Below are 20,835 nucleotides of genomic sequence, written 5' to 3' on the forward strand. Positions count from 1 at the left end.
ACTGTAGTGTGCTTTGTTTCTCCACTTAGAACTAGAATGAGGATAGCTTTTTTGGCTTTTTCATCAATATTAGCCTGATAGCAGTTAAAGCAGTTGCAGCCAGGATGCCACATAGTTATTTATTTCAGATGTTAGCACTCTATTTTTGTTCCACTCCTAGTCACCCTCAGTGTTTTTCTCTTTGATGAAGTTTCCCTAAATAAAATGTCTGTTTCTTTAATTTGTTCAGCATTAAATATCCAGTGCCCGTCCCATGGTAGGGCTCTATTATAAATACTTGTTAAATAAATAGGCTGATCCTGTCTACCGTAGTTAGTGACCTGGAACCTTTCTCACTAGCAAGTTGTTGGCTTTCATTCTCTCAGGAGCAGAAGCATATTCCCCGAGGCTGTGCGTGTTAGGGGCTGGGGGAGGAGCCTCTTCCCTCATGCAGGTTTAAGTGGAGCTGCCTGCACAGGGAATCTGACAGCAAACTTGTTTTGATTGGCCCGTATATGTTATTTAATTGCCAGTATTTAAGCGTTAGAAGATTTCCCATAAAATGTCAGGATTTCCCAAAATTAAAGTGATGGTCAAGTAGCTTCTTTTATATTCATCATATGTATCTTTATACTTTTAGGTAAAACATAAACTTAGTGTTTATGTAGTACCATCATATTAAGTTAAAAGCAAAGCACCGAATATTCAACTTTTTATGTAAGAAGTATTTTTAAAAACACATAGCAAAAAGCCCAGGATGTTAGCATTGGTGTTTCCTGGATGATGGGGTTTTATGATATTTTTTCTTACGTTTGTTGGCCTCTATTTGAATTAAGCTGCTTTAGTCAAATTCAAAGGCTAAAGTGAAAAGTTTAGGGGAAAATCTGAGAAGGGCAGAGAAGCTTCACTAGTAGAAGCTTAAGGTAAAAGTAGAAACGTTAGTTTTGAGCTGTCTTAGAGACTGTTTCCTCTGACGCCGTATGCTGCTTTAAGGCTTGCGTGGAAGGGCTGCCTGGGTCCCTGCTTCTTGTCTTGGCCTGCGAAGGCCTGTGTGCACAGCTCAGATCAGCTTTTGGCACAAATACATTATTAAAGTGATGTCAGGTTCTAATACTTTCTTTCTCTCTTTCTCTCTCTTTTTTTTTTTAAGTAATAAGATGCAAAACTGGATTCTAGGGTTAAGAGGGAGAAGGAAGCACATTTGTCCTGCTATGGTTTTTAAAGCTTGGCTCTTTCTCTCGCCTAGACAGAATGAGGCCCCTTTCTCAGTTGGAGTTTAAAGCTAAAGCTTAAGAGTAATATAGAGTATTCCTTTGCCTAAGTTTGTGCCCTGAATATGTATTTTCTTGGAACTTTAAGGGTAATTAGATTTCTGATCAAGGACTCAGTCTCCTACAAACCTGTCCCTTCTGTAACAGAATGCCTTTGATTCCAAATAACAAATATCAACTCAAATCAACGCAGTTGAGGATTTGTTGGCTCATATAGTTGAAAATTCAATAGTTAGTAGGAGTTTAAGGCATGATTCAGTCAAGGATCCAGTTCCCTTTATTTGCTGTTCTCACAGGATTGCTCTCCAGCTTGTGTCAGCTTATCTTAAGCTGGCTGCCCTTATTGTCACAAAATGGCTGCCAACAGCAGTTGAGGCTACGTGCTTCCCCATTCAAATCTAGAGACAGAGAGTGCTTCTTCCTGCAGTCATTGTTGGCAGGCAGTTCTTCGGGGATCTCTTGTGTTCTGCACATCTGAAAAGAGGCACTGCATGCCTTTGTTATAAACTGTCTTTTTGAGGATTGGAAGACAGAGATCATGTCTCCCTCCAGAGCAAAAGGCAGGTTCGTTTACTGTTCGATATAATAAAGATAATGTCTCCCTCCAAGGCAAAGTTTGGGCACACTCCCCACTGTAAGAGATTTGAGTTCCTTCTGCTCTGGGTTGCACTCCTGTGACACAACCACTGTGTGCACGGGCACCATCTAGTCCTGTTACTCTCTCGCCGTGGGAATTGCAGTTCGGGGAACTAGGGAGAATGCTGATGTTCCAGCTGTTGTTAATGCTGTGATCCGTGTCTCTGACCGAGGAGTCTCGTGTCTTCTGCCAGCATCTGTGAAACTCTGGTAGACTAACTTGTTAAGTTGGAGGTGAGGTAGCATCAGAGACCCTTCACGGTTCTTGACAGTTACTGTGTCAGAATTCTGAACTCGCACTGATGAAGCTATGCCTGAAGGAATCCCTGTGACAAAGGCAGTGCCATGAGTTGGCTGAAAGATGAGTTCCTGGACCAGTCACTGTGGCAAGAGGTTGGATTTTCTGTTCGGCTTATATCTTTTAGGATCTATTGTTGGAACAAAAGATGGAATCACCCTTGTATCCTTAGAAACTATAAGAAGCAGTAGAATGGACATTGGAGTGATTAATTATCCATCACAAGTTTTCTGTATATTCCAAATTAAATATGGGTTCCTTTTATTATATATTTAAAGAAACGACTTCAATAAGAGCCAAAGAACTATTGCTGTCACTCATTGTCTGTTTTATTCTGCTCTTTCTCACCTAAGCTATTTTCTTCCAGGTTTGTGCAATGGCATCAGCTAAGCTAAACACACTTCTTCAGACCAAAGTGATTGAAAATCAGGATGAAGCGTGTTACATTTTGGGGAAGCTGGAACACGTTCTAAGCCAGTCAGTCAAGGAGCAGACTGAAACCTACTCGTTTCTGATTCCCCTTGTCCGTACCCTGGTTTCCAAAATTTATGAGCTGCTCTTCATGAACTTGCACCTGCCTTCTTTACCTTTTACCAATGGTAGCTCTTCATTTTTTGAAGATTTTCAAGAATATTGCAGTTCAAATGAATGGCAAGTTTACATTGAAAAATATGTAAGTTTTATCTTTTTTGAGTAAGATTTTTCTACTAAATTGCCATTTTTATGGAAATATATATTAAATTTTGCATATATATTTTTTACAAGATTGTACCTTATATGAAGCAGTATGAGACCCATACGTTTTATGATGGTCGTGAGAACATGGCACTTTATTGGAAGGATTGTTATGAAGCCTTAATGGTGAATATGCACAAACGAGACCGGGAGGGAGGAGAAAGCAAGCTGAAGTTTCAGGTAAAATTATTCAGTATTTTTAGTATCCAGTTTTTAATGTTGATTTCGAGTATTTAATATTCAAATGAGAGTAATAACAAGTCTGAACTTTGAAAACAAATAGTATTTTCTGTCATTTGCCTGAAAATTATTTCAGCATTGGAAAAAAACACTGATCAGTAACAAAAAATTAATATCAAAATGTTCTATACATAGCAATTATGTGAAAAGTCTATTAAGCTGATAGTACATATCTCTAAGGAGGCTGGAAGTATATCAGTGCTTAGAGGGAAATTTATAGCATGAAGCACTTACATTAGAAAACGGGAAGGCCTCAAATGCACCAAACCAAAATCTTTCAGTTTCATTTGCTACTCTTTTCTTAAAATATGTTGTGAACATCTTTTCATGCCATTTTATGACTGTCTAGTATTCCACTATATTATATATGAGAGCATGTGTTAAATTTATTTCCCAGTTTTGGACCTAATTTACCCGTTTTTTCTTTATTATAAATAGTATTAATCATCTCTATAATCATATTTTTGTGCTTATCCAGGATGACTTTCCAAGGATAAGTGGAGTTACTGGTATGCAGCACTTATGATAAATACTGTTACGTTGCCTTCATAGAAATTCTACCAATTTCTATTCCAACCAACATTTTTTTCTATGACTTCACCTTTAGCCTTTCTAGAAAAGCTTAATTTAAGAATATCTTTGTATGTTTGAACTTCAAAAAACTGTGAAATTGATGTTTAATTATCATGAAGCTGTCATGACTTCTTCGATTTTCTCAGCAATGATCTGTTTTAAATGTTTGGTAACACTGTATCCCAAATCATTGATTTCCCAGAGTCCAGTAATGATCACAATAACAATTGTATTAGTAACAACTGCAGTTTACTGAGAGCTTGCTACTTTTCCGGCACAAATATTAAGCACTTTAAATCTTAATCTTTATGATGACAATATTGTCAACCTCATCTTACCTTGATGATGATTCTGAGCCTCGGAGAATTAAGTAGCTAAGATTTGTACCCAGTCTAACTCCAAAGCTTGTGTTCTTCGTCACACACTGCTGTACTTCTCTCTAAAAGATATCTTTTAAATCCGTGTCTTTAACTGTCCTTTTTAATGTAATACAGTGTTGATTTGTTTGAAACATTAATACTGTCATTTTAGTTCCTAATAGATGAATTTCAGTGTGAGTTAGATAAGGCAGTCTTACCATTTGTCTCTTTGAAAACTGTAAAACTGTAGTTTCAGGGCTTATAGTTATATCTTGGTGGAACCTATTATCAGAATCTGTTGTATCCTGAAAACTGGAATGAGTATGTGAATTAATTTGCCAGCTAGGATGTTGTTCAGAGAGCAGCAGTCTCCGTGATGGAAGTTTTCACTGTGAGAGATTGGCCCCTGTAGATTTCTGTGTCTCTGGCATTGCCTTTCGGGCCATCAATAGTAGTGTGAAATGTGGTTCCTCTTCCCTCTATTTAAACTTGCATTTCATTCCAGATGCCTTATAAATCAAAAGATCCCAAAAGAAAATCATTTCACTTGACAGTGTGAGGGTAATACTGAGCTCAAAAATCCTGTGTTGAGATACTTTACATTTCTGCAGTTCTTCACCTGTTTCTTAGTTAGTTTTTTAAGTTTTAAAAAAATACAAATAGATTATAGCTAGAATCATATGCTTCATTAAAGAAAATGATTCTGATGGAATAAGAAAATTCTCTTGGTTACCAGCTTCCTTCTTTTACTGCATGATAGTAGGCCAAATTTTTTAAATTATTGTATTAAATTTAAATATACCTGTAAATATATGATTCAATGCTATTATTTATTGCTGTTTCTTTCAGGAGTTTTTTGTGGAACCATTTAATCGGAAAGCACGCCAAGAGAACTTGAGGTATAATAATATGCTTAAACAACTTAGCAGTCAACAGTTAGCCGCTCTGAGACGCTGGAAGGCAGTACAGCTCTATCTTACATGTGAGAGGGGACCTTGGGCTGAAAGGTAGGAATACATCATTTATTAAATACTCTTTTTTCTTTAGAACTCTGGTCTAGAACTTTCTGAGCCAATGGCCTCTCCAGTCCAATTTTTAAAATGTCCAATTTATAGAAGACTGCTTTTAATTAATTAGATTGTTTTTGTGAATTACGTGTCTGGTATGTTTAGAGCCCTGTTTGTGTATGTTTTTCACAATGGAGTTATTTTCTTTCCTTTTGCCCTTTGATATAGAAGTTGTTTTGAATCAGTTTACTTCTGTCTTACTGACACCATCTCTTTGATCTGGGGTTAGTGATGCTATGTGTTTGAATATTTTACGTTTTCTTTACTTGATCCTAAGTCGCTTCTGTTTTGCTTAATTATTTTATATACATGTAATTTTTTCAGCCCTTTTTTTATTGGGTAAAATACACATATATAAAATCTACTATTTCAACCATTTTAAAATGTACAATTTAGTGGCATTAAGTACGTTCATAATGTTGTGTAATCATCACCACTGTTCAGCTTCAGAACATTTTCATCACATCAAAAAGAAACCCCGGGGGCCAGCTCTGTGGTGTAGTGGTTAAGTTTGGCACACTCCACTTCGGTGGCCCAAGTTCACAGATTCAGATCCTAGGCACAGTCCTACACCATGCATCAGCCTTGCTGTGGTGGTGACCCACACATAAAGTAGAGGAAGATTGGCACAGATGTTAGCTCACGGCTAATCTTCCTCAGCAGAAAACAAAAAAAAAGAAACCCTGGACCCATTAAGTAGTCACTGCCTGTTATCCTGTCCCCCAGCCCCTGGCAACCACCAATCTGCTTTCTGTCTCTATGGATTTGCCTATACTGGATATTTCATATAAATAGAATTACGCAATATGTGGCCTATTGTGTCTGGCTCCTTTCACTTAGCATAATGTTTTCATTATGTTGTAGCGTGCATTGGTACTCTTTCCTTTTTTGTGGCCAAATAATATTTCATTGTATGGATATACCACATTGTTTCTATTCATTCATCAGGTGATGGACATTTGGGTTTTTTTCCTTGTGACTGTTGTGAATAGTATTACTATGAATGTTTGCAAACACGTGCTTGTTTCAACACCTGTTTTTAATTCTCTTGGGTATGTGCCTAAGAGTGGAATTGCTGGGTCATATGGTAATTCTGTGTTGAACTGACTAAGGAATTGCCAAACTGTTTTTCACAGCAGCTGTACCATTTTGTATTCCCATCAGCAATGTGTGAGGGTTCCAGTTTCTCTACAACCTTATCAATACTTGTCATTTTCCAAGTTTTTTATTATGACCATCCTACTGAGTATGAAGTGAGATCTTATGATTTTGTTGCATTTACCTAATGACGTTAGCGTCTTTTTATGTACTTGTTGGCCATTTATAACTTTTCCTCCTTCTTTGAAGAAATGTCTATTCAAGTCCTTTGCCCATTTTTAAATTGGGTTGTTTGACTTTTTGTGGTTGAGTTCTTTTTCTGTGTAAGAATTCTTTTTATATTCTCAATAATATACCCTCTTCAGATATTATTTGTAAATATGTAGATTGTCTTTTCACTTTTTTTTTTAATGGCAGCCTATTGTGCTACAGCCTCTTTTTTTTTTTTTGGTGAGGAGATTGGCCCTGAGCTAACATCTTTTGCCAGTTTCCTCTCCCCCTCCCCTCCCCTCCAAAGCCCCAGCACAATGCTAGTGGGAGGTCATTCTAGTTCCTCTGTGTGGAATCCCACCACACCATGGCTTGATGAGCGGTGTGTAGGTCTGCACCCATGGTCCGAACTGGCAAACCCTGGGCCACCGAAGCAGAGCCTGAGAACCCAACCACTTGGCCACAGGGCTGGCCCCATCTTTTCACTTTCTGCATAGTGGCCTTTGCTGCACAAAAGTTTTGAATTTTGAAGTGCAATTTATCTCTTTATTTTGTTGTTTGTATTTTTGACGTCATGTCAAAGAAACCATTCCCAAATCCAAGGTCATGAAGATTTACCCCTGTCTTTTCTTCTGAGAGTTTTAAATCTTATATTTAAATCTTTGATCCATTTGCAATTATATTATCTTCATCTGTAGTAAAATTATTTTATTTTGAAAACTGTATTTGGAATAAACTCGTATAGGTAGTTAAGAACTTCCATATAACCATGAAAGAGTAAAATATATTAGGCTATAAGTGTGAAGGTTTATGTACCAATCTTATTTCTGCTACCTGTAAACCATATGGCATCTTGTGCAAATAGTTTAGCCTGTCTTAGATTCCTCGTGTATAAACTATAGCTATTTCTACTCATGTTGGTTTTCTCTCAGTGTTGTTTAGGTCAAATGAGATTATAAATATGAATGTTTTTATAAAATGATGCTAAAAAATGTAAAGTACCTGATACTTTTACTGTGTTTTGATCAACCTATCTTTGTAACTTTAAGCTAAATAATTTTCCATGTTTACTTATGAATATTTGTAGGAAACAAAATCCAATTCACTGGAAACTAGCTAATGTAGAAAATTATTCCCGCATGAGACTTAAATTGGTACCGAATTATAACTTCAAAACCCATGAGGAAGCTAGTGCTTTGAGAGATAATCTAGGTGAGTTCCGTTGGCTGTTTAATTATTCATTGAGGATGGTGAAGATGTTGATGGGGTTGGTTATTGTTTTTATTAATTGTTTCAAAAGTATTTCCTCATGAAAGGAGTGACATTTTATAATTCATATTTAAATGGTTGTATATGTTAAATGCTGTTACCTTTGGCCTAAATTAAGATGACTTTCTATTTCTATTGATTGTAATTTTTCAAAGTAAAACATAATTTAAAATCATAAACTTATACTGTAGTTCATGTGAAACACATTGTCTCTTATATCTGTTATGGTACGGTGAAACAGTAGGCCTTTTCCCGTAGCCTTTTGCTTACCACGACTGAGCCTGATGTCAAACGTATTTAGAAATCTTAGCAACTCTTTAGATCTTTCTTCTATAACCTGTTCTTCTTATAGAACTCTAGACACTTAATATCTTAGATGGGCCAATGACTTTTTCTAGGAAAACAGTGCTTAAAAATACATAGCCTTAGCAATATTTCAGAACAGATTTTAAAGAGTGACTACAATTCTTTAGGAAGCCCTTTCTTTCTAACCATTTGACTTGGCATCTCTTCCTTTTTGAAGAGAGGTCTGTGAAATACTCAAAAATATTGATTGTTAAGAGTCATTGACCAGTTATGTGTATACTAAATTGTAGTTACTTGACCATAACCACCTGTGCACCTTGTGTTCCAAGACTAAGTTATAGATGAAATGAGTACCAGTTTTTAAATATTACTTCTTAAAATTGCCTTAATATATTGGCCAATACAGTTGATGGCGTGAAATTAATCTAAAGAGCTATGATGCCTGCCATTTAGGGTCTTACATTCTAAGGTAAATCAGACACAGTAAGTGATTTTCCTTAATGCAAAATAATGCACCTACCCATGATACAAACACTAACTTGGAGAGTATCTTCGATAGGAACAGGCAGTTGGGTCTTCCTGCACGTCCTCTGAAACTGTTATTCTTCATCTCCTCCTTGAAATTTGATGGTGCTTATCACCAGAAAACATGTTCTGGTGAATGACTTGAATCTAATATTTAAGGAGTTAGTGTTCCCTATTTTTTCTCCATTTTTGCCAAGAGGTCCCACCCCAGGAAATTCCCTGTCTCTCTACCTCTCCTTCTCACCCCTCTGCACATGTACACAGATAGAATTTTGTGTCCCTTCTTCTTGGTCTCAATTGTTTTAAGTCCAAGAAAACCAGTGTCCTATCTTTTTTTCTCTTTTTCTCTTTACAGTTTTCAAAATTAGCCCAAGTATAATGGTTGACAGTATAATTGTACAGAAGAAAAAATTCATGCATTTCAAAGTGAACTTGGAAATAGTACAAAACCAGTGGTGTCAGTCTTTAGAACTCTTTATAGTTGCCTGAAGTATGCATCAGAATTAACTGCACAATGTTCTACCTACTCTTTGCATTTGTGTATAAATATTTTCATCAGCTGCCAGAATTCATGGTGGTTTTCTAAAGAAATATTTTCTTATTTCATTTTGTTTCACTTATCCCAGTACTGCTTTGTAAGTATCCCATTGCATATGTACAGAATAGTCTTTACATTATGGGCTAACCTTCAAAGTTAACCATTATTCATAAAATTTTTGATGGAAAGTTCATTATGAATTCCAAAGTGATTTGTGAAGTATCTTTTAGAACACATCCACTTGTAAATTATGTAATTTCAATAGTCGAAAAGAAAGTATGTTCTTTTTTTTTTTTGGAGAAAGATTTACCCTCTGCTAACACCTGTTACCAATCCTCCTCTTTTTTTTACTTGAGGAAGATTAGCCCTGAGCTAACATCTGTCCCAGTCTTTCTCTATTTTGTATGTAGGATGCCTCCACAGCATGGCTGATGAGTGCAGTAGGTCTGCACCCAGGATCCGAATGCACAAACCCTGGGCCACCAAAGCAGAGCACATGGAACTTTAACCACTCGGCCACGGAGCCAGCCCCAGAAAGTGTATTCTTAAATGTATCATTAAAAATATTTGGGTTTAGGGGCTGGCCCCGTGGCCGAGTGGTTAAGTTCACGCGCTCCGCTGCAGGCGGCCCAGTGTTTCATTGGTTCGAAACCAGGGCGCGGACATGGCTCTGCTCATCAAACCACGCTGAGGCAGCGTCCCACATGCCACAACTAGAAGGACCCACAATGAGAAATATACAACTATGTACTGGGGGGCTTTGGGGAGAAAAAGGAAAAAATAAAATCTTTAAAAAAAAAAAAAATATTTGGGTTTAGAAATATTTTTTTTTGAGAAAGATTAGCCCTGAGCTAACATCTACCCCCAATCCTCCTCTTTTTGCTGAGGAAGACTGGCCCTGAGCTAACATCCGTGCCCATCTTCCTCTATTTTAGATCTGAGATGCCACCTCAGCATGGCTTACTAGCAATGGGTAGGTCCACATCCGGGATCTGAACCAGTGAACCCTGGGCCACCAAAGCAGAATGTGCAAACTTAACCACTGTGCCACTGGGCTGGCCCCTAGTTTTAGAAAATTTTTTTGTCCACACTTCTTCATTAGAAATAATCTTTTCTGATTGCCAGATGCAACAGCTTATTTTTAGTCCTACTTCCAAGGTCTCTGAAGCATTGGTAGTTATCCTCCTTAAGAGTATTTCTTTCTTAGCACTGATGCTTAACCTCCTCCTTTTCTTACCGTGTTTTAGTCTTTTTTGCTTGACCCTTTTTCCTGTTCGCATTTTAAATGATAGTGTTCCCAGAGCTATGCCTGGCTGTCTTGCCTTTTACCTGCGCTCCCTACGAGATGGTGATCTCTTGGCTTCACCACTGTATTACAGTATATATTTAATGATACATTACGTATATATAAAGTGATACTTTCCCACCTGTATTTCTAATTCTCACCTGCCTTTTGAACTTTAGACCAAGGTTCCCAGCTGCCTGTTGGGATTCTTCCACAGGGGCTTCCATAAAACATTCCTGAAACTGAGTTCCTTATCTTTGCCCCTTTGTCTACGCCTCACCCCACATTCTGCTTCTCTTGTATCTTGTAATGTAGTTATCATTGTCTCCATCTATTAGTTACTCATGCTTAAATCATTAGTATTAACTATGAGTCTGTCCTCACGCCTCTTAATCCCTACACAGAATAGCTCGTTAGGTACAATGTCCTGTTAATTCTTTCTCTTACATATATTTTGAATGTTTTTCCTTATATGCATTCTCTTTGCTATTGCCAAGGCTTAGCTTGGTGCTGTCTTTTCCCAAACTTAGAATGGTGTCCCAACTGGCCCCCGTTCCTGCCGTCCTTCCCGCCCTCAGTTTACTCACCAATCTCCCATCAGATTTTCAGCTTACACTCTTACTGGAGTAGTCATCCATCTACATAAAGTCAGTTTTCTATTTGTATCAGATTATCTAGACTTCCTGCTTTTCAGTTTTTATTGCACTCTCACGTGCTTTGTTTAATTAAATGTTTAACAATAAATTTTTCCTTACATTAGACCACAGGAAAAAAACGTGTTCCATAGAAATAGTTAGTTGTTCCAGGGAAAGTGTGAGCCAGTACTTCCTAGTGTAGAGAAAGGTGTGATCAAGGGAGATTGACACAGAAAAATGCAACTGTCCGTTAGGCTGATTCATTTCATACGTCTGAGCAAGGATACTGTTTGAGAAATTAAAGGTAGATTTGTCATATTTATAGTATTTTGTTATTTAGCATAAATTATTTTTATTTCCCACAAATGAAATGTCTTTATTCGTAGTTATATATATAAATTTTTTCCAGTCCTACCTATAAATTATGCATACATTGTTATTACTGTCCTTATGCCAATCGGATAATTGAGAGGTCGATTACAATAATAATAGCTACCATTTATTTTTTGTGTAATGTGATGTATCTCCATTTTACAGTCACAGAAACATCAATTCAGAGAGGAGTCATATGGTTAATAAATGGCAGAACAGAGTTTAAATCTGGATTGACCACCTCTCAGCCCGTGTTCTTTCCTTTACGCTAGCCCTGCTCTCTTACAAAATTCACAGTTTATAAAATGCATTACATTTGTTGCATAGATATGTGTCAGAATTATCTATTAAATTCCCTGTGCTCCAGAACGGAACAGTTTAGCTCTTGTTCTGTGTATTATCTTCCAATGCAAGATAATGTGTCACTTCTTTCTTAGTATTTTTTTAGTACAATTGCATAGTAAAAATAGTTCTGTTAGTACAATGAGAATACTTCTTTCTTTGACTTACTTATTGGCATGCTTTAGAAGTGAATTTGATTAGAGATTAATTGTCCTATTTCTGAAACTTACATAATACCACCATTAAAAATAGATATCATATTTTAAAACATTTATTCCTTTTATTATATGTATAGTAATTTTAAAAATCACAAACAGCATAGATTACTCTAAATCATGTATAATGACTTTTCTGTAGTAAATTAGTTTTTTTATCTTAGAAAATTTCAAGTACCTTCTTTACTTATAATATACATTATTATCATATAATTAACAATCAGAAATTACAGAAGGGCTATATTGTGTTTAATAGCTATTTTGTGTTTAAACAGGTGTCCAGCAGTCACAGCCTTCCAGTGATTCATTGCTTTTGGAAGTGGTGAAACAAGTAAAAGTTAGTGATATGGAGGAGGATAAATTAGATCTTCCTGAAGAGGAAATAACAGCCAGAGTAAATATGTATGTATAAGTATTTGGAAGAATTTAAAATTATTTTGTTCTGAAAAATGGGACTGTGAAATTGTGGAAGATACTTCCTTGAAATTCTAATGCTATGCATTTCCAGGGCCCCTAGTTACTGCTGTATCAGTTGGTGGGAGTCCGTCAGTGTTAACTGAGGTTATTGAGGAACCTTCTTAGAGCTGGGATAACTTGGAGCTGGACCTTGAAATTAGAAATATTTTGAACTGAATGATAATGGAAACATAACGTATCGAATTTATGGGATGCAGCTAAAGCTGTGTTTAGATGGAAAGTACAGCATGAAATATAAACTCTTTAAGTGAAAGGAAGAAATTAAAAAGAATAAAAGCAGAAATACATGAAAGAGCAAACCAAAAAACAAATAGAAAGATCAGAGAAGACAAAAGCTGGTTATTAAAAAACAGATAACAAAACAATAAACCTTTAGCCAGACTGGTTAGGAAAGAAATATAACATAAATTACCAATATCAGGAATGAAAGAGGAGGTAACACTACAAATATTAAAATGACTAAAAAGAAATGACAACTTTATGCCAATAAATTTGACAACTTAAATGGACAAATTCCTTGAAAAATGCAAATTACCAAACCTCCCTCAGGAAGAAATATATAACCTGAATAGCTTTAAATATATTTTAAATTTCAAATTTGTATTTTAAAAACTTCCCCTTAGCAGATATAAAATACGTTCATTTCCTCGTCTCTCCTTTGTGTTGTTATTGTGACAAATATTAGACCTTTATATGTTTTATGCCCAAGAAAACAGTTTATAGTTATTGTTTTATGCAGTTATCATTAAATCAGTTAAGGGAAGAAAAGAGAAAGGTATGTAACTATATTTTATATTTGCCTACATAATTATCATTTTATCATACGTACTTATTTATCACATGTATACTATCATACTTATTTCTTTGTGTACATCTAGTGTCCTTTCCTTTCAGCCTGCAGGACTTCCGTTAGTATTTCTTGTAAGGAATGTCTAATAGCCACAAATTCTCTCCATCTTTGTTATCTGTAGAAATCTTTATTTTGCCTTCATTTTTGGCTACTTTTTTTTTTTTTTTACTGCCAGTCCTCCTCTTTTTGCTGAGGAAGCCTGGCCCTGAACTAACATCCATGCCCATCTTCCTCTACTTTATACATGGGACACCTGCCACAGCATGGCTTGACAAGTGGTGCCATGTCCGCACCCGGGATCCGAACCTGCGAACCCCAGGCCGCCGAGAAGCAGAATGTGCGAACTTAACCGCTGCACCACTGGGCCGGCCCCTTGGCTACTTTTTTTAAAAAATTGAGATAGGTTTTTGAAAATTCACATAACGTAAAATTAACTATTTTAAAGTGTACAATTCAGTAGTTTTTAGTATATTCACAGAGTTGTGCAACATCACCACTATCTAGTTCCAAAACATTTCCATCACCCTGAAAGGAAATCTTGTGCCTTTTAGTCATTAGTCCTAATTTTCCCTCCCCACATCCCCTGACAACCACTAACCAGCTTTCTGGCCCTATAGATTTGCCTGTCTTTGACCTATCATCTATTTCATACAGTATGTGGCCTTTTATGTCTGGCTTATTTCATTCAGTATAATGTTTCCAAGGGTCTTCCGTGTAGTAGCGTGTAACAGTAGTTCATTCCTTCTTATGGCTGAGTAATATTCCATTGTATGGATAGACCACCTTTGTTCATCCATTCATCAATTGGTGGACATTTAGTTTGTTTCTACTTTTTTACTTTTGTGACTAACATTGCCTTGAATGTTCATGTACAAATTTTTGTGTCAATGTACGTTTTCAGTTGTCTTGGATATATAACTAGGAATAACTTTGCTGATCATTTAGTAGTTACATGTTTAATCTTTTGAGGAATTGTGAAACTGTGTTTTCACAATAACTATACCATTTTACATTCTCCTGAGCAATGTATGAGGTTCTAATTTCTCCAGATCCATGCCAACATTTGTTATTCTTTTTTTCCCTTAATTTATTATACCATTCTAGAAGATTTGAAGTGGTATCTTGTGATTTTAATTTGCATTTTCCTGGTGACTAGTGATGCTGAACATCTTTGCATGTATTTCCTGGCCATCTATAAATATTTCTTTTTTGGAGAAATCTTTATGCAAATCCTTTATCCATTTTTTAATTGGGTTGTCTTTTAGTTATTAAGTTGTAAGGGTTCTCTGTATATTCTAAGTATAAATCCCTTATCAGATATATGATTTGCAAAAATTTTTTCCCACTGAATGGGTTTTCTTCCACTTTGTTGTTGGTATCCTTCAATGCACAAGTTTTTAATCTTGATGAAGTCCCATTTGTCTATTTTTTTCTAAGAGTTTTGTATTTTATTTCTTACATTTAGGTCTTTGATCCATTTTGAGTTAATTTCTGTATATGGCTTCATGTAAGGGTTCATGTTCATTCTTTTGCATGTGGTTATCTAGTTTTCCCAGGACCATTGCTTTCTGTTTGGGTGGATAGTTTTGCTGGATATAGAATGCCTGATTGACAGTCTTTTCCTTTCAGCATTTGAATATCTCATGCCACTACCTTCTGGCTTCTGTTGTTTCTGATGAGAGATGTGCTGTGAATTTTATTGTGATGTCCTGTATAATGGTGCTTGTAGGTTATTCTTTTTGTTCTTGGCTTTCAACACTTGACTTTTTGTCCATGTATGGGCATCTTTGTGTTTATCCTACTTGGAGTGCACTGAACTTCTTGGATGTGTAGATTAATTGTTTTCATATTTGGGAAGTTGTCAGCCATTATTCCTTCAAATAGAGTTTTTGGTCCTTTTTCTCTGTCCTCTCCTTTTGGGAATCCCTTTGCACATAGGTTGTTTTGCTTGATGGTGACCCTCTGAGGCTCTTTCGTTATTCTGCTTGATTCTTTTTTCTTTGTCTTCTTCAAATTGGACAGTTTCTTTTGATCTATCTTCAAGAGCCCTCATTCTTCTTTTGCAAGTTCAAATATGCAGTTCTGTCCTTCTGGTGAGTTTTTCATTTAGTTATTGTATTTTCAATTCCAGAATTTTCCGTTTGGTTCCTTTTTAAAATATGTAATTTCTGTCTTTCTATTGAAAATTTCTATTTGATAGGCTTTGTTCCCATAATGAGTTTTAGTTCTGTAAACGTAGTTTCCTTTAGTTCTTTTGATGTATTTATGATATCTACTTTGAAGTCTTTGTCTACTAAGTTGAACATCTAAGGTCCCCTAGAGACAGTTTCTTTTTAGAGCTTTTGTGTTTATGGCTGATACTTTCTTATTTCTTTGTATGTCTCATAATTTTTGTGAAAACTGCATTTTAGATGATAAATTGTAGCCACTCTGGTTTTTGATCCCTTCCCTCAATGGTGGTTGTTATTGTTGTATTTTGGTTTCTTTGTTTAAGTGAATTTCCTAGACTATTTCTGTGGAGTCTGTTTTACCTGCAGTGTGTTGCCAGTGATGTCTGTATTCATTAGATTTTTGTTTTGTTTTTAAAGCCTGGCCTGCTAGGGGTTGCCCCTAGGACATCATAGCTTGGTGGTCAACCAGTGATTAGTTTGTGTTTGTGTTTGAACCCCTTGATCCAGTAAGACTGCAACTCTGCCAGTGGATCTGAGTGTGGAATAGGAATGCATTCAAATTTGGTGATTTACACATCTGTCCTGACTTTTACTTTCTATGTTTGTAAAGCCTCATATTTAGACAAGAATGAGTAGCTAAGTCTCAAGTATTTGATTTATTCTAAACATCACTTTGTTTGGATTATAAACTAGACATGGCAAGTATTTCTTTGGAACTTATTTTAATATTACAGATTGACCAGATTCAGTAATATCCTTTGTTGGCAGAGCAGGATTTTTGTTCATATAATTTTAATAATTTTTAAAGATTTCTTTGATTATTTTCAGGGAACTGGGTAGGGATAGTTATCTAGGGAGCTATCTTTGGTAGATTGTTTAGTTAGCCTTTTTATAGAGATATTATTTTCTTTCTTCAATGACTAGAGAATTCCATAGATGTCAGTCTCATTCATTTTAAACTGAAAAGCCAAAACACTTTGTTTCATAGAATATAAATAGCCTTCAGACTATTTACTCTCTTAGGTCATTTATTTCTTCATTTCATCACTGTGAATATTGGAATTTCTCTGTTTAAGAAAACATCCTTAATTTTTAACTTTTTTTTAAAGATTTAATTTTTTTTTTTTTTCTTTTTCTCTCCAAAGCCCCCAGGTACATAGTTGTGTATTTTTAGTTGTGGGTCCTTCTGGTTGTGCTGTGTGGGACACTGCCTCAGCATGGCTTGACGAACGGTGCCATGTCTGCACCCAGGATCCGAATCAGCGAAACCCTGGGCTGCCACAGTGGAGCACACAAACTTAACCACTTACCTATGGGACCGGCCCCGAAATTTTTTTTTTTAAGCTTAGCTTTAAGTTAAGAGTTGTAGTATTACCACTTAAGTTGGTGATACTTATAGAGCTTGCTCATGGAAATCCATTGGAAAGCAAATTAGACTTAGTCATTGCTATCCTGGAGATGAGTCCAGTGTGAAATATCTAGGACCAGAGAGCAACTGACTTGAAGGATAAAATTGAATAACATTCCATGAGTGGTCAGAGTTCCCATTTCTATACTTGGCAGTTAAAAGTCACTGAGGCTCCCAGAAAGCTGTCCCTTCCCCTGCATCCCCTCCAATAAACATAAATGAAAACAGTCCTCCTAAGAGAAGGTTTGGCATAGCAGCTTTTTGTTTCTCTCCACTTCCACGGTCAGGGAACGCTGTGATGATGTTCTAGTTTTAGTTGCTCTTGAAAAGTCTCATTTTACAGTTTAAGAATCAATGATAATGAGTACTTCTAATAATTATTTACAAAGCACCACTAATGATGCAGTCCTTTATTCACAGATTCCTATGTTCCCTGGGTCAATTTATGGCTCCCAAATATAACTCAAATGACATGACTGGTCTTGCTGCGTGTTTGAACTGTCTTTTGCCAGTAGTACTAAAGATTCACTATATTTCGTTTTAATGAGTCATATACAATTAAAATGTAAAAAATATTTTTTTGAAATTAAGTTATTAGGTAATAAGACTACGTGGATAATATTTTAGTAATTTAACATGCAATGGAATTTTTTTTGTAGATAATTCGGATACTCTTTGAATACTAGTTTTCCAGACATAAGATTTGTATTTGAATATGTTATTCTTTTCCATTTACACAGAACACATTGTTGGATGTTTCTTGCTTGTTTGGTTGGTTTTTGTTTTTACAGTGATGAGAAAGAAGAACAGGATCAAAAAGAAAAATTAGTGTTGTCAGAAGACTGTGAACTCATTACAATGATTGATGTGGTTCCTGGCAGATTAGAAATCACTACTCAACACATTTACTTCTATGATGGCAGCATTGAGAAAGAAGATGGTGAGGAGTTCTGGGGGAATAATTTCTGTTGTTCAATAGTTAAGTATCCTGTTTATCAATCATTAATGAGAAGAAAGCAATAAGATGGGACTGTGGAATTGTAGTCTGTCATGTACAAAGAGAAATGGAAAGTCAGTATGGGATTAAATTATTCAACAATGTATTGAAGGGGATGCTTTTTAAAATTATCAATTTTTTTTTTTTTTTTTTTTTTAAAGATTTTATTTTTTTTCCTTTTTCTCCCCAAAGCCCCCCAGTACGTAGTTGTATATTCTTCGTTGTGGGTCCTTCTAGTTGTGGCATGTGGGACGCTGCCTCAGCGTGGTTTGATGAGCAGTGCCATGTCCGCGCCCAGGATTCGAACCAACGAAACACTGGGCTGCCTGCAGCAGAGCGCGCGAACTTAACCACTCGGCCACGGGGCCAGCCCTTATCAATGTTTTTTAAAAGGTTTAACTAGAGGGATTGCTATAAACTTAAGCTGTAAAATACAATCTCAGGGGCTGGCCCCGTGGCCGAGTGGTTAAGTTCGCGCGCTCCGCTGCAAGCTGCCCAGTGTTTCATTGGTTTGAATCCTGGGCGCGGATATGGCACTGCTCATCAAACCACGCTGAGGCAGCGTCCCACATGCCACAACTAGAAGGACCCACAACGAAGAATATACAACTATGTACTGGGGGGCTTTGGGGAGAAAAAGGAAAAAATAAAAATCTTAAAAAAAAAAAAATACAATCTCAATTTTATTTGTATGTACACTTACTCTTACAGGCTTCTCACCTAATCCTTTATCTGAAAATAAAAGGATATTAAAATCTAAGATGCCAACAGAAAGAGAAAAGGAAAAATGTTTCTAAGATACAATATTCATAATTTTTCTCTCTTCTCATGAAAAGGAAGTAGAGTACCTAAGGAATTTTGAAATAGTTTTAAAAGAAACATTTAAATGTCCACTAAATTTAACAAATAGATTTGATGATACAAAAATTGAATTCCTTTTCCCTAAGTGCTACTTTTGTCAGAAGTGGGAGATATTTTTCTGCATAGTAACTTTATATGGTGCCCCAGTCACAAGATTTCTTCTGTTTTCAGGAGTAGGCTTTGATTTCAAGTGGCCTCATTCTCAAGTTCGAGAGATTCACCTACGGCGTTACAACTTAAGGAGGTCAGCCCTCGAGATTTTTCATGTTGACCAGTCCAACTACTTTCTCAATTTTAAAAAAGAGGTATGTAAGATGCTCCCTTCCTGGAAGGCCCAAAGCATTAGCTTGAAGTAATTTTCCAGCTAGTGAGCTGTAATGAAACTTTGGACTCTGCTCTTTCAAGTCAAAATATTAGAGGAAAAAATATGTACTTTGGGGGCTAAGCAGTGTATGAATTTTTGTTTGGATTTATGTTTGAATGTTTGGAGGGTGCTTGTTTTCAGGTTCTGTATATGAGGAGATAAAGAAGTCAGTGGAACATTGGGTGTCAGCCAACAGGTGCCTCAGAGTACCCAATTGTGACATAATATGCAATATATATGATATGACTGGATTTATGAAATTAGGTGGTTCAGAGATAACCACTGGAGCAGGGTTGCCTGGGTTGGGGTACGAGCTCCACCGCTAGCTGTGTAACCTTCAGCACGTCACCTGCCCCGAGTCCTCCTTCCCTCATTCACTCACTTGGGGTCAGACTTGCCTCACGATCTGACAGCTCCTCCTGCCTTGCTTAGCTCTCCGCTTCCCCTCGCAGGTCTCTCTCCTAATAAAACCCTTGCATGTTCAATTCTGTCTTGGCATTTGCTTCTCAGATGACCTGATTAAGCAGAGTCAGTAGCTAAGTTTCTGTTCGTTGGTGGGATCTAGGTTTACTTATGGATGATTTGATTCAGATGTTACAGAGCATTTTTCTATTTTTACAAAAGGATACTTTTTTACTTTAAAAATAAATTTTCTCCCATAGGAAAATACAAAGCATGTGTGTTTTAGAAAGCTGTATTGAATACTGTACATTTGTATAACTATAGTTTTTAAAGCACATTTGTATGTAGTATCTAATCTCCATAACAACCTTCAGATTAGATATGGCAAATTCCATTATTACTTTTTTTATAGATGAGGAGACTGAAGTTCAAAGATGAATTTTATTACTTTACATTTATATAGCCTTGAATAATTCACAGAAGTCTAAGGGTAGACATTAACGTAAAAGTGAGACTCAGTAAATTAATTTATTTTTCAAGGTGATTAGTAAATGACAACTAAATTTGAACTAGACTTTAGCTAGTTTTCTGATTTAGTGTCTGATGAACAAATTCCATTGTACTCTATAACTTTCTCGAAAAATACACGTCTTCACTTCTCCAAGTGTAGGATAGTAGAGAAGTCAAAACATAATCCTCTGTTTGTGTGAAGTGTCCAGAATACGCAAATTCGCAGAGACGGAAAGTAGATTAGAGGTTGTCAGCGGATGGCAGGGAATGGGAATTCGGGAGTGATGGCTAGTGAATATGGAGTTTCTTTTGGGGATGATGAAAATATTCCAAAGTTAGATAATGTTGATGATTGCACAACTCTGTGGATATACAAAAAAGCCCACTGAATTGTATACTTTAAAAGGGTGAATTTTATGGTATGGGAATTATATCTCAATAAAGCTGTCATAAAATAGTAATCCTGGTTTGTCTTAATCAGTTTTTAAGCTATAAAATGCTGTGTTTTCTAGGTTAGAAATAAAGTGTATAGCAGACTGTTGTCACTTCATTCTCCAAATAGTTATGGCACCAGATCACCACAGGAGTTATTCAAAGCTTCAGGATTGACGCAGGTGGGAAGTTTTAACAGTCGCTGTTTTGGTGTTCATATCTCAGACTTTTGCTTAAAAGTAAAACTCTCTTCTTCTGATTATTTTATTTTGATAATTACAACTGCTCTTCTTCCATTCAGATTGGTCTTTAATCTTTGAATCTTTCTTTGTTTCTCTTACACACACAGTGTCCTGTTCTCCAGCTCTCATATCATTCAGTTTATCGACATATCTTGTGACTTCTTTCTT

General features: G+C 36.3%; 1 protein-coding gene across 11 annotated transcripts in view; it reads left to right on the forward strand.

Annotated features, from left to right (window-relative positions):
* Positions 1-20,835, forward strand: part of NBEAL1 (neurobeachin like 1) — a 158,249-nt gene that overhangs the window by 94,317 nt on the left and 43,097 nt on the right. For all 11 annotated transcript variants that reach the window (XM_046658281.1, XM_046658278.1, XM_046658280.1 and 8 more), the window contains 8 exons: positions 2,552-2,857; positions 2,950-3,099; positions 4,941-5,098; positions 7,554-7,678; positions 12,229-12,355; positions 17,651-17,799; positions 18,889-19,022; positions 20,506-20,607. In XM_046658281.1, coding sequence (XP_046514237.1) covers positions 2,552-2,857; positions 2,950-3,099; positions 4,941-5,098; positions 7,554-7,678; positions 12,229-12,355; positions 17,651-17,799; positions 18,889-19,022; positions 20,506-20,607 — 1,251 coding nt within the window. The remainder of the gene's footprint in view (positions 1-2,551; positions 2,858-2,949; positions 3,100-4,940; positions 5,099-7,553; positions 7,679-12,228; positions 12,356-17,650; positions 17,800-18,888; positions 19,023-20,505; positions 20,608-20,835) is intronic.

This window comes from Equus quagga, chromosome 4 (assembly GCF_021613505.1).
Source record: "Equus quagga isolate Etosha38 chromosome 4, UCLA_HA_Equagga_1.0, whole genome shotgun sequence".
Classification (NCBI taxonomy): domain Eukaryota; kingdom Metazoa; phylum Chordata; class Mammalia; order Perissodactyla; family Equidae; genus Equus; species Equus quagga.